At 37.6% G+C, this 13,799-nt stretch overlaps 1 protein-coding gene across 3 annotated transcripts in view; it reads right to left on the bottom strand.

Annotated features, from left to right (window-relative positions):
* Positions 1 to 13,799, bottom strand: part of PDE7B (phosphodiesterase 7B) — a 349,619-nt gene that overhangs the window by 36,056 nt on the left and 299,764 nt on the right. For all 3 annotated transcript variants that reach the window (XM_053592273.1, XM_053592274.1, XM_053592275.1), the window contains 3 exons: positions 6,129 to 6,280; positions 4,235 to 4,298; positions 1,964 to 2,059 (listed from right to left, as the gene is read on the bottom strand). In XM_053592273.1, coding sequence (XP_053448248.1) covers positions 1,964 to 2,059; positions 4,235 to 4,298; positions 6,129 to 6,280 — 312 coding nt within the window. The remainder of the gene's footprint in view (positions 1 to 1,963; positions 2,060 to 4,234; positions 4,299 to 6,128; positions 6,281 to 13,799) is intronic.

The following is a 13,799-nucleotide window of genomic DNA, read 5'->3' as shown; positions in this document are numbered from 1 at the left end:
ATACTGAACAAAGCAAGTCTAGGGGCTTTTTGGGGCAGAAATTCAGAGTACTGCATCAATCCAGCTGAGAACTCCTTGGACTTATTTCAACTTTATTCAAGTTACGGTATCATCTTTCGAGTTCCTCCAGCCTAATGCAAGACTTAGAGTGCTCGTGGAATGAGGTAGAGGCATAGGTGATTTTGGTTTGCTATTTAGGGACGACACTAGCCTGCTTCAGCTTTTGACCCAGGCAAAGCTTAGAATGCCATGATTTTCAAGTGGCCACGTTCTTCAACCCCTGTTATCAATCTGGATCTGGATTCTGATGTTAATTCTGTTGTCAAGTCTGCATTCTTTACATATTCTCTGGGCACATACACATGTCCAAAGTGTCTGAATCTGTACGGTTCTCTTTAGACAAATCAAAATTATTTGGCCCTATTCATGGCCATTTCTTTCCTCGATCAATGAAAATACAATTGACTGGATGTTATTTGTGTTTCTGGATATGAGCCATGTTGTGGCTGGTTTCAAATATTTCTGTTGTGTTGCATATGCCTTTTAAGTGGCAGGTTTAGTTTACAATTATATTTAAATCCTGGCTCTATCACTTGTTATCTCCATTGGGCAAGTGACTTAATTGTGCGTTCCCTCAGTTTCCTTCTTTATAACATGGTGATAACAATAGCTACAAACTCAAAATGTTGCATAAGGATTGAATATGTTAATACATGCCACACATTGGGAGATCTTCCAGCAGATGTAAGCCTGGTTGTGGCTGCTATTATTTGACTTCTCATGGGATGAACTCAGATTCCAAATTGAAATTATAGCCACATGGCAAGTCAAAGAACTCAGAAACATGCTAAATGGCAGAAGAAAGTCATGTGGTGATTAGAAATGTGCCCTGAATAAGTCACTGACAGATAAGAGTATGCCTAAAGTCAAATAAGAACTGGGGCTGCCTTTGGATACAGAGTGATGGTGGGCTTGGGTGGAAAGATGGTGGGCTCGCAAGTCAGGGAGACCGAGGCTTGGACTCAGGTTTTGCCACTTACAAGCTGTTGGCCTTGGGTATGTAATGAAACCTCTTTGTACCCCTCCTTAACTATGGGTTAAATGGTGAGGATAACATCCAACTTGCTGATTTGTTCAAACAGTTAGAAATAACAAAAGTACCCTGCTCATAACACTGCTATATAAATGGTAGTTTTTTTTTAAAGTCTATTGAAGATTTTCAACAACTCACATTCTGACTGGAATTATTTGAGGCATACCTCACTAGCGTCTTGTTAATATATGAGCATATCTGTTTCTTCTTCGACAATTATGATATTGATAGTGTTCTTTATATAGATTTTATTGTAAACATAACTACAGTTGGCCCTTGAACAACATAGTTTTGAACCATATGTATCCCCCCTCATCCTGAGACAGCAAGAGCTACCCCTCCTCTTTTTCCTCCTCCTCAGCCTACTCAATGTGAAGATGGTGAAGATGAAGACCTTTTTGATTATTCACTTCCACTTAATGAATAGTGAACTTATTTTCTCTTCCTTATAATTTCTTTCATTTTTCTCTATCCTATTTTATCATGAGAATGCAGTACATAACATAACATAACATACAATGTACATGTTCATTGACTTTTGGTTGTTGGTAAGGCTTTTGGTCAATAGTAGGCTATTCATAGCTAAGTTTTGGGGTAGTCAAAAGTTACACATGGATTTTTGACTGCACGGTGGGTGTGTGTGTGTGGCACCCTTAACCCCAGAATTGTTCAAGGGCCACTATAATCAAGTAAATAATTTCTCAATGATTTAAGATGGGTAAGCCATATTTTAAAATTAAAATGAGGTTATTTAAGATTAATTTGAGATCTTTATCCATCACACTGTGGTTCTTGCCCCTTTACATAAGAGTATTACACGTTGTCATTGTTCATGAGAGCAGGGGTAGAAATATGGAAAAAAGGACTTACCTAAAAATCTGTGTAAAGTCACCATATCTAACTTGAAATGGTGAATGAGTCCGTGGGAGTTGAAAAGATGGCATAGCAGTGTTACCAGGCTGTTTCCTACAGGAAAACAGTCACTTGCTTTAGCTCATTTTTATCACCACTAAAATATCGACATTGACAATAAGATCTAAAGTGTCTGTAATACAGTTTCTCTCATGGAATTATTTTTTCCCCTTTGGATTTGAAATTATGTAGTTATGGAGGATATCATTACTATGCTCTGATCCTAGTTTTTTTCTTGTTGTGCAAGTAAAATTAGATGAGACCTTCTCCTATATGAAAAGCAATGAAAACATTAAGAGTTAGAAGAAATCTGCCTACTGAGGTGTCAGAGATACAATCGTGTGCAGAAGTGTATTTTTTAAAAGACATAGATAGTGGCCACTTGAAATGTGCCTTGAGTCCATAGGAAGTGTCCTATTGACTCTTCCATTTACAGGACTAGCTAAACCACCATATTGCTTAATAGTCACAGTCTGTTCTTCCTGTGGAAGATCACCCAGGAAGAGATTTGTTGGTGAGATATTTTAGAACTCAGGTCAGAAGAGATGCAAAATTGAAGCTATGCTAGCTTAGAAGCACTAGGAAATATTGTTTATTTAAGAATGATCATTTTGAATTTTAAAAGCAAAGACACATGTGGATCAATGGAATAGAGTGGAGAACCCAGAATTAAATCCATGTATTTTCTGCCAACTGATTTTTAACAAAGACATCAACAACATACTGGGGGAAACCCATAGTTTTTTCAAAACATGGTGCAGGGAAAACAGGATATCTACATGCAGAAGAGTGAAACTAGACCTCTCTCTTTCTCTCATCATCATCTACAAAAACCAACACTAAACGGATTAAAGACTTAACCATTAGACCTAAAATTATAAAACTACTTGAAGAAAACAGAGGAAATGAAATTAGTCAGGTGCAAATACAAATGATTTCTCGGTCCCAGTTTTGCAGCTATTTATAACTTCATTTCAGCATTTCTTGTATATGTGCAGTATGTATTTAGTATATATGAATTCTCTTTTGAACTAGTTGTAGTATCTTACCGGTCTCTAAGTAATTGAGTTAAATAAAATGTATTTGCTATCACCCATTACTCAGTTGATGTGAGTGAAGTTACATGCAAGGTTATGAAAATCCTCCCTATGTGGTAGGCCAGTTAGCTTTCTGCAGTGGACTGATCCATTTCATGGTCTTAGGCATGTTTCTCTCAACTACACATTGTCAAGTAAAAGAATGGTAAGAAAACATCTGTAATGACTTAAAGCAAGGTAGATGATGGAACACACAAACATCGGCACTAAATGTGATGCCTTTCATTGGCTCTGTAAGCTTACCAGCATTTGCTGAATGTGCAGATGGAAATATAAGAAGATTTTATTATTTTCTTTCTTTTTTTTTCTGAGATGGAGTCTCACTATGTCATCCTCGGTAGAGGGCCGTGGCATCACAATTCACAGCAATCTCCAACTCTTGGGCTCAAGCAATTCTCTTGCCTTAGCTTCCCAAGTAGCTGGGACTACAGGCACCTGCTACAATAGCGCCCGGCTATTTTTTGTTGCAATTGTCATTGTTGTTTTAGCAGGCCCAGGCCAGGTTTGAACCCACCAGCCTTGGTGTATGTGGCTGGTGCTGTAACCAATGTGTTAGGGCACTGAGTCGAGATTTTATTATTTTCTTAAGGAAGGCCTTTATAAGCACAAAAATTAAAAAATTGAAACCAAGGGAAATGTTTACTTTTCTCATCATTTGTAGCCTAAGCTTTTACAGTCTCCTCATCAATTGTTTTCTTCTGACATTAGACATGTTTAGGCAATACCTGCAACGGGGAAGACTCAGATCACTAGCTCCCTGCACTGTCAAAGTCAGGACTGATCAGATGTGCTTTTGTGTTTTGAGTTTTCATCAACCAACAATAAACTTCCTGCTTTTGGATGTGGCCAAAATACTCTGCAAGGAAAGAATCTAATCTGTGGTTTCCAAATTCCTTTGGGATCATCAAGGTCAAAAGGAAACTATCTTAAGATTCTGACGCTAAATTCAGTCTTTATTCTTCATTTGGAGTAATTTTCTTTTGCCCTGATTGTTCTTCAGTACCCATGGATTTATGGAAGTGGGGAGAGAAGTAAAAAAGAATGACAGTGTTTAAAAATAAATTCTGTTTTTCATGAAATTAATCCCACTTTATGGTGTGTATTTTAGTGAAAATTCTTTTGGGTAACTTACCATTTGTCAAGCGATCGAACAAGAAAATGTCAAAATCCCACATTCCCACTTTGGAGAGCATATGCTGAAAAGACAAACAAAAACCAGCACTCAGATGAATCATTTTGGAGACTCAAACATTTACTTTGAGACACAGTGAATTAAACAATTCTATCTACTATCTATGTACCATGGAATGGCTTCCCTGTGTTCTAAGATACAATCCAATCCAATGCTTTGGCATGACATATACAGACCTTCAGAGCACATCAGAAAAATGAAGGACCAATAAGTTATTTTCAAGGTCTAGATTGGGTGATTTTTTTTACCCAAATCACATACTACTAGAGGCAGACCCAAAGCTTGATTTTCGATATCCAGACTGCCAGCCTACTGTTCTCTTAACATCTCAACAACACTTGAGATGTGGCTGCTGACAAGAAAGACAATCTGTCAGTGACATTCCAGTGTCACTGGAATAAACAAACAAACAAACAAACAAACAAATGTTCTCCCAACTCAGCCCTTGCAGTTATAAGTGATTTGCTTTTTCCCTTTTATAGACTAACATTGGGAGTTAGTTTTTCTGATGTTACTTGCCACTCACTTCTTACTGGCAGATGTTAGTTATATGCACTTCTTAATAAATTAAAATACTGCTTTTAACTGTCTACACTAGGGCAGTTTATTCCATTTAAAATTCCACTGGCAGTTTGGGTGACAGATAATTGCAAACTTTAAAAAATACTGTCACACATTAATTTCCACCCTCACTCAGATCGGTGTATCGCAAACACAACTGTACAACTTTTAAAAACCATAAAAAGGATAATGCATTGTATTAGCAGCCTAAAGGGGAATTAAGAGTTGATAATTTTGGGGTTATTTTCAGTGTAGCTATTATAATAAGATAATTTTATTGATTAAAACAGTTATTCCCTCATTAGTAATCTACCAGTCCACAATTTTGCTTTACTTAGGGTGTGGAAATATGTTTTGCACTTTTTTTTTGAGACAGACTCTCAATTTGTAGCCCTCTGTAGAGTGCTGTGGCATTACAGTTCACAGCAAGCCCGAACTCTTGGGCTTAGGTGATCTCCTTGCCTCAGCCTCCTGAGTAGCTGGGACTACAGGCATCTGCCACAATTCCTGGCTATTTTTAGAGACGAGGTCTCGCTCTATCTCAGGCTGGTCTGGAATGTGTGAGCTCAGGCAATCCACCTGTCTTGGCCTTCCAGAGTGTGAGGATTACAGGTGTGAGCTACCACACCTGGCTTTGTTTTGCACATTTATAAAAATGAAAATAGTGAGCATGAGCTAGCATGCAGTAGCTAGGCATGAGTCTATTAAGCATACAAACATGGTTTACGTCATTCATCCTTGCAGTACCCCTATGAGGTGAATGTTTCCACTAACTTCACTTTCTTTTTCTCTTTCTCTCTCTCTTTTTTTTTTGGAGACAAGCTTTCACTTTCTTACCCAGGCTGGAGTGCAGTGGTGTGTTAACAGCTCACTGTAGCCTTGAACTCCTAAGCTCAAATGATCCTCCTACCTCAGAATCCTAAGTAGCTGGGACTACACAGGTGTGCACTATCATGAGTGGCTAAATGTTTTTATTTTTCACTTAAAAAAACATTTTTTTTGGTAGGGTCTTGCTATGTTGTTCAGATTGGCTTGAATTCCTGGCTTCAAGCGATCTACCCACCTTGGCCTCCCAAAGTGCTAGAATTACAAGTCTGAGCCACCAGAGTCTGTCAATTTCATTTGCTATTTGAGGAAAAAGTCCAGATGTGCTGAATAACTAGGCCGAGTCACTGAGCTCCTCTGTGGCAGAGCAGGACTCAACCCCAGGTGCTATCAGCTGAGACAAGGCCCACTGACCGGCTCCGGGGGTCCAGGGTGGCTGCCAGCTTACCCTTGCTTGTCCCAGGTAGTCTTCATCCAGCAGGTGAAGAGGGGCTTGTGGTATTAGTCCACGAAGCAGCCTTGATGTATGGAAGTATCTTTGAAAGCTTAATAGTCTTTTCACCTTTTTCTTGGTGCCAATTTCCCCCGAGTGTGTTGTATCTGTGGAAAGTCATCAAATTGAGAAGTTTAGATTTAAATGAGAGTCTATTTTCTTCACTATGTAAAAATATAATGCATTAAAAAGGAGAGAATTTTTTTCAATGTCCTCAATACTTTGGTTTATTTAACTCTACATTTAAAATACTTCTAGATCATAAATATTTCTTATATGTCATATTTATTAAAATAGCAAGATATTTCAGAATGTAATTTTGGGAGATGTGAAATACATAAATTAAAATTTTCATTTTCTCATTAATGATTCTAGTATGCTTGGTAGGTGAAATTCACACACTTCCGCATGCATTTGAAATGAGCAGTTAAACTTTCTTCCGCGATAATGGAAGTGAGGCTCAAGAGTTTAAACCAGGTTCTTATCGGACACTCTCTTTAGTCTGATGAACTCCAAGACCCACTTTAGAAGACTTATGAGCATACAAGTTTACACATGAGGAAAATGTTTCCTATTGGCCCAGGAATATCATTGGCAAAGGAATTAACATTCTTGTACAAAAGTGACTCAGATGACCCTGACAAGAAATAGGGAGTGTGTTGGCCCTGAACGTCTGATGTCAGTAGAGATATTTTACTACTCATTTCACAGGTACCTTTCAAAACCTGACAGTGGACATCATGGCAACTGTCCAGAAATATCCCAAGCACATTATTTGAATGGCTATCCAAGTATGTCTTATTTCCGCTAAAATTATATGAATTACTCTAGGGTCACATAAGTGACATTGGCTGCCAGTTTTGAAGGTAGAGCCAATTTAATAGTCTAGTAGGAAAATATACAGTTTATATATAAAGTAATTTTCGTTTCTGCCATAGCTTCTCCCATCTCCCCTTTCCCCTGCAGAACTCAAAAGGAACTCGAAATCGTAAGCATTGGCAGAGGCAAGGAAAACAACAGGTATTCCCTGACAGCAGCCAGAGCCAAAGTCAGTTCATTATGTGGGCTGTATTGTGTGTGCTAAAGCACAGTTCAGGGCCTGTGGAACATACTCTTCTCTGGAAGTGTTGCCTGATTAAAATTATTTTTATTTTAAAAATGAATCTAGTTTCACATGCAGAAAGAGACAAACAAGGCAGGTGGAGATAAGTGGAGTGCAGCTGAAGCTGTGTTTAAGTGCATTTCAGTGTTAACCATGGTGTATGTGAGCTCCATGCTACCAGTAGGTTCAAACCCATTTCCATGAGTTTGTTAAATCAAAATATACTATTAAGTGGTTCATTCATTTCTTAAAAAAAAAAAAATTGAGTGCCTATTACATAGGACAGGCACGGTTCTAGATGTTTGGTGAGATTCTATGGCTCTAGATCCTTCAGTGAGCAAAACCAAGATTCCTGCCTTCATGGAGCTTACCTCTAGCAGAGAGATAAAAACCAGTAAACAGTAACATTAAGAAAGTAAATTATAAAATGTTAGGTGATAAGTGGTGGGTAGGGTGGGGAAGGAAAGCAGGGAATAAAGGAGCAGGAGTTCTCTGTTGGGGGAAGTCAGTGTTGGCCTAATGAGGGAGACCAGTCCTACCAAAAGCTGAAGGAGATGAGGGAGTTGGCCTAGCAGATATTTGGGGGAACCCTTTTGACACAGAGGAACCAGCTCAAATAATGCCAAGAGTGGGGATGTGCTTGAGCGAAACATGGGGCCACTGCAAAGTTTTGAGCGGAAGAGTGATATGAGCACATTTACATGTTAAAAGGATCATCCTGATATCTGTACTGAGAGATTGTAGGAGCAAGGTTTGAGGCAGTGAGCCCTGTTAAGAGGTTGTCAAGAAATACCCTAAATACCCTAGGCAAGAGTAATGGCGGATGAGATCATGGAGAGAGCAGTGGAAATGGCGAGATTCTAAATATATTTTGAGAATTCACAAATTTTTGGCCTGGATACCTGGGAGAACTGAGCTGCCATCACCTGCGATGGGGAAGGCTGAAGGTGGACCAGGTCTGGAGTGGTTCAATTTTGCATATGTTGAATTTAGATGTTTATTGGAGATTCAGGCAAAGACGCTGACTAGAAATAAGTAGATATAAATTCCAGAGCTTGAGAGAGACATTGCATTAGGAATAAAAATTTGACAGTTGTCAGAGACGATTGCTTATGGAAGAAGTGTAGATAGAGGTGAGAAAAGGATCGCAGTCTGAGTTCCTCATACTTTAGTATTTAGTTTCTCAGTACTCCAATTTTAAAAGAGTGCAGAGAAGAGGAGGGAAAATTTGGACTGCAGGAGAGTATCCCGTGAGAATGGAGGGAGACCAAGACAGCATTGCTTCCTACTAGTGAAGGCAGTATTGCAAGGAGGAAGCTGTGATCATTTGAATCAAATGCTGCTAATGGGGTAGGGACAATAAAGACAGTTGGCCCTGAACAGCATTTAAGAGAACACATTTTGTTGTATGCCTAGAAGCAACACACTCTGGTAGTGAAGAGTGCATCTAGCCCCAGATTTTGTTTTTTAAAGATGATTTTTCTGTAAGAGAAACCAGATCATCTTGGAATGGCCAATTCTAGGGCTGAGATGGGAAATGTACAAGATGAACGATAACATTTCTTATGCCAGAAAATAAAGGAGAACTTGAAAAATGCTGGAATCATTTAAAAATGACAGAGGAAATAACTTTAAGGGGTCCCTCTGAGCAAATATGGGAAAATTTGAGACTCCAAGTGAGTAATGGAAGAATAGATCATAAACCATTGGCTGAAGAAAGAACCAATGAGGGTTCTGATGATAGGGAGGAGGGAAATCTCTTCCTTGCAGAATGTGCCAGCCAATAAATATAGAAGAAATAATAGAGTGGGGAAATTACCACTTGCAACCAACATACTAATAACTGATTCAGGTCAGGATCATTAACAGATACTGAAATTATTAAGTGAAAATTTAAAAAGGAGCAGGATAATTACATTATATCACAGCACCTACCCATAGAGGACTTATTAATTAAAGAAGGAAAAATGAGTAGTTTTTAAAATTTGTTTTTGAGACAGAGTCTTACTCTTTCACTCTGGGTAGAGTGCCATCGTGTCATTTTAACTCACAGCAACCTCACACTCTTGGGCTCAAGAGATCCTTCTCATGCCTCAGCTTCCCAAGCGGTTGGGACTACAGGCACCTGCCACAAATGCTGGGCTAATTTTTCTAGTTTTAGTAGAGACAGGGGTCTGGCTCTTGCTCAGGCTGGTCTCGAACTCCTGAGCTCAAGCAATCCAGGCATCTCAGCCTCCCAGAGTGCTAGGATTATTTACAGGCCTGAAGAGCAGGTAGTTCTTTTGGGAAACACAGTGGGAGCACCATCTTCAATAAATAATCAGTTAACCTCATTAATAAAGGGAGAAACTGACATGCACTTCTTGACATAATGCATTGAGAACACATCATGCATGTAGTGTTGTTGCCCAAAATGCACACCTGACTCCAATAAAGAGGACACATCAGGAAAACTTGAAGAACACAATACAAAACAATCAGCCTGTACTCTTCAGAAGTGTCAGTATCATGGGCGACAAAGATAGCCTCGGGCATTGTTTCACAGTAATGGATACAAGTGATAGTGAACTAAATGCAGTGCATGTCCCTGAATTGGATTCTGGATCAGAGAAAAATTTCCACAAGTGACATTATTGAGATAGTTTGTGAAATTTGGACATGGACCTATGTATGAGATAATAGTATTACATCTATTAATTTCTTCAATTTGATAATTGTACTACAGTTACACAAGAGAATACCCTCATTCTTAGAAAATACATGCTGAAATATGTAGAGATTAAGGGTACAAGGTGTAAAATAAATACTTACGTAGTTAAGAAAAAAATAGCAGTAAGGTAAACATTGCAAAATGTAACAAATGGTACATGTGGGGAAAGAGTATATGAGTGATCTTTTCTTGCAAATTTTCCATAAATGTGAAAGCATTTTCTTAAAAACATTTAAGAAGAGAGAAAATAGGAAGGGAGAAATTTGAAATATTAAGGATAGATGCCTTCAGGAGTTTTGTTTCATGGGAGAGTATAAAGAAATGTGATAGTTCAATATGGAATTTCAATAAATAAACAAAATCAATCATTCCTGTGTTATGTATAAGATAAATCTTTATGAAAATATCCATACAATGATTTATTTCTTTTTAACATTTTCTATGAAAATTTCCGCTCTAAAATACTAAAAAGAAAATTTTCTATGTCGCTGAGAGGATGCCTGCATTTACATAACAGAATTAGAAGCAAGCGAGGTAACCCTGAATGATGGAAATATGCCAGGAAATGGCCAATTGAAATTATGGATTATTCTTTTTCAACTTCCATTTAGCTTTCCAAGTAGTATAATACTTTAAAACGATTCATAGTTAAGATAATGACACTGAAATTAAGTTACATATGATAAATGTAGATAATAAAAAATAATGGTTACTATTCGATAATTTTGATGAATATATTACCAAAGATGCTATGAACTGGAGATACCAAGTTTAGAGGTAGGTTCATTTTTATCCTTAAACCAAAGAAGAAGACAGAAAGATTCCTCAGCTATTTTTTTCACCCTGCAGTCAAATGGAGGATAGTTTACCAATGACAGAATGTACATATCTCTTGATCTTTAGATTTTTGATATTTTGTTTCTCATGACTTTTTGGTTTTAATTTAGATTTTTTTTTTTGTAGAGACAGAGTTTCACTTTATGGCCCTTGGTAGAGTGCTGTGGCCTCACACAGCTCACAGCAACCTCCAAATCCTGGGCTTAAGCGATTCTCTTGCCTCAGCCTCCCGAGCAGCTGGGACTACAGGCGCCTGCCACAATATCCAGCTATCTATTGGTTGCAGTTCAGCTGGGGCCGGGTTTGAACCCACCACCCTCGGTATACGGGGCCGGCGCCTTACCGACTGAGCCACAGGCACCGCCCAATTTAGATTTTTTAATTAATATTAAATCATAGCTGTGTACATTAATGCGATCATGGGGCACCATACATTTAATTTAGATTTTTAAAAGTACTGCATTCAGATATGCTGGATCTTGATGGCTGACTTTTTTGATACCCTTAAATTTTGAGTCTCAGGCCAGTGCTTCCTTCCCTTTACCCTAGAGGGGCCTGTCTGGTATGTTTTGAGCATAACCTCATAAGATCATTGTGTGGATATTTCCTTTAAGATTTGTCTTACATCTAACACAGGAATGATCGATTGATTTTATTTACTTATTGAAATTCTATATAGACCTATCACCACAGTTCTTTATACTCAATATAAAAAATACGATAAAATAAAGGTAGTCAATAAATCTTCTCATAGTTAATTTTACATGGTAGCCTGTAGTTTAAAAAAATGTAGCATATAATGTCATTCCCCATGAGAGTGTTGAAAATTTTCGAACACACTGGTTATCGTGATGAGCATTCTTTATTTGTACACTTTCAAACCTACTAAGATGAGCAAGTAAATATCTGCCAAGCTGCAGTATTAATTGATGGCCAATACTTTCTAAAATACCAAGGCAAGCCATGACTTCTATCCGGGTTGCTCTTTAATTAACAAGAAAATGATTCAGAAGCAATTTAGATAACCATTTATGAAACTAATACTGCTTAATTTTCTTGTTTGAGGACGTACATAAACCAACTGGAAGATATTCTCAGGGTAGCTCTCTAAATGGGAAGAACATGCAATTATGCTAGAAAAATAAATTTTATTTTTGGCCGGGGCTGGGTTTGAACCCGCCACCTCTGGCATATGGGGCCGGCGCCCTACTCCAAAAAAATATTTTTTAAAACTAATATTAATAACTTATCAGTCAACTGTCATTTGGTAAGCATTTTGTGCTATGTGAGATAATGAAAAACTGAAGACATAGTTTGGAGAAAAAAATTCACATAAGAAACAGTCTGCGAATAAAGCATCATTCTGTATAAAAGTACAAAGTACTGGTTTTTGAAGTATTGGAATGTGTTAATCAATTCTTGATTAAGATCTGATATATTTATTTCCAAAATTATTAGCATATTTACTTTGATAATTAGTGGTATGGTGATGTGTATTTCTGGATAAAAATTTAAATAATTAGCTAAGCTAAATCTTATGAATAACTAAGCTAAATTCACCTTGTGAAAATCAAGGGATTCTTAACTATGTGCCTAGTAATAGAATGCTAGGTTTATTTAAGAACTTTACATAATTAAAAAATCATTGTTTAAAGATGTTCACAGTTAGTTGCTATTATGTGCCTTTGTTTGGATTTTATCGTTTCATGGTTCCCAAATTCTCATTTGGAATAATAATAAAAAAAAGTGTTGCTCCAGAATATTTCATTGCCTAACCTATGTGAACATTCACTCTAGCTGTGAAATTCATTTTCTGTTCATGCTTCCCTTTATAAATATAACAAATACGAACTTATTAACACATTTTTGCACTACTTTGGTACTAACTTTAGGGTTATGGAGTTTGCATTGGCACTGCTGGTATGGTAATTTAAAAATTTTATAAGTTGGGGTTGGCTTAAATGCGACAAATGTTAATAAAAATTATTTTCATTTTTGAGTACCTTTTCTAGGGGTACTCTTTATAGGGGCTGAGACATTTTGGTACTAGGAGAAACCTTAAACCTAGTATAATAAATATCTGAGATAAAAAAAGTGGTAAGTATACCCATATGGTGAGGCTGTTTCTGTCTACTGTATACCTTGTTCCCTGAAATAGGTCTGTGTCGACTGCTTCCAGAAGTCGAATAGTTAGTAATGGATGCAGAAGTAGCTCAGGTGATACTGAGAACAAGAAAAGTCTTTATATTTAAGTGAGCAGAACTGTCCACAAGCAAACATGGAGATCCGATTACATAACCTAACACGCGAATCAGCACTTTTGAGCGTTAACCCAACTGAACCTCTTAAATAGTCTTTTTTTTTTTGAGACAGAGTCTCACTATGTCACCCTCAGTAGAGTACTGTGACATCACAGCTCACAGCAACTTCAAACTCTTGGGCTTAAGCAATTCTCTTGCCTCAGCCTCCCAAGTAGCTGGGACTACAGGCACCCACCACAATGCCCAGCTATACTTTTGTTGCAGTTGTTTAGCTGTTGTTTTTTGCTGGCCAAGGCTGGATTTGAACCCAGCACCTTCGGTGTATGTGGCTGGTGCCGTAACCACTGTGCCACCGGTGCTGAGCCTTAAATAATGTCTTTTTTTTTAATATTTTGAAACATGGACTGTTTAATCAGATATATGTATATAAGAATCTCTATATTTTATATGAATTTCTGCATATATACACACATTATTTTAGTAAACTTTTCTGAATTAAATTTTTTTTTTTACTGTTAGATCATAGCTGTGTACTTTAGTGCAATCAAGGGGTACATTGTGCTAGTTTCACATACAATCTGAAATATTCTCATCAAACTGTTCAACACAGCCTTCATGGCATTTTCTTAGTCATTGTATGTAGACATTTGTATTCTGCATTTAGTAGGTTTTGCCTGTACCCATTCTAAGATGCACTGTAGGTGTGACCCCACCCA

The sequence above is a fragment of the Nycticebus coucang genome, chromosome 5 (assembly GCF_027406575.1).
Source record: "Nycticebus coucang isolate mNycCou1 chromosome 5, mNycCou1.pri, whole genome shotgun sequence".
Lineage (NCBI taxonomy): Eukaryota > Metazoa > Chordata > Mammalia > Primates > Lorisidae > Nycticebus > Nycticebus coucang.
This window is presented reverse-complemented; position numbering and strand designations above follow the sequence as displayed.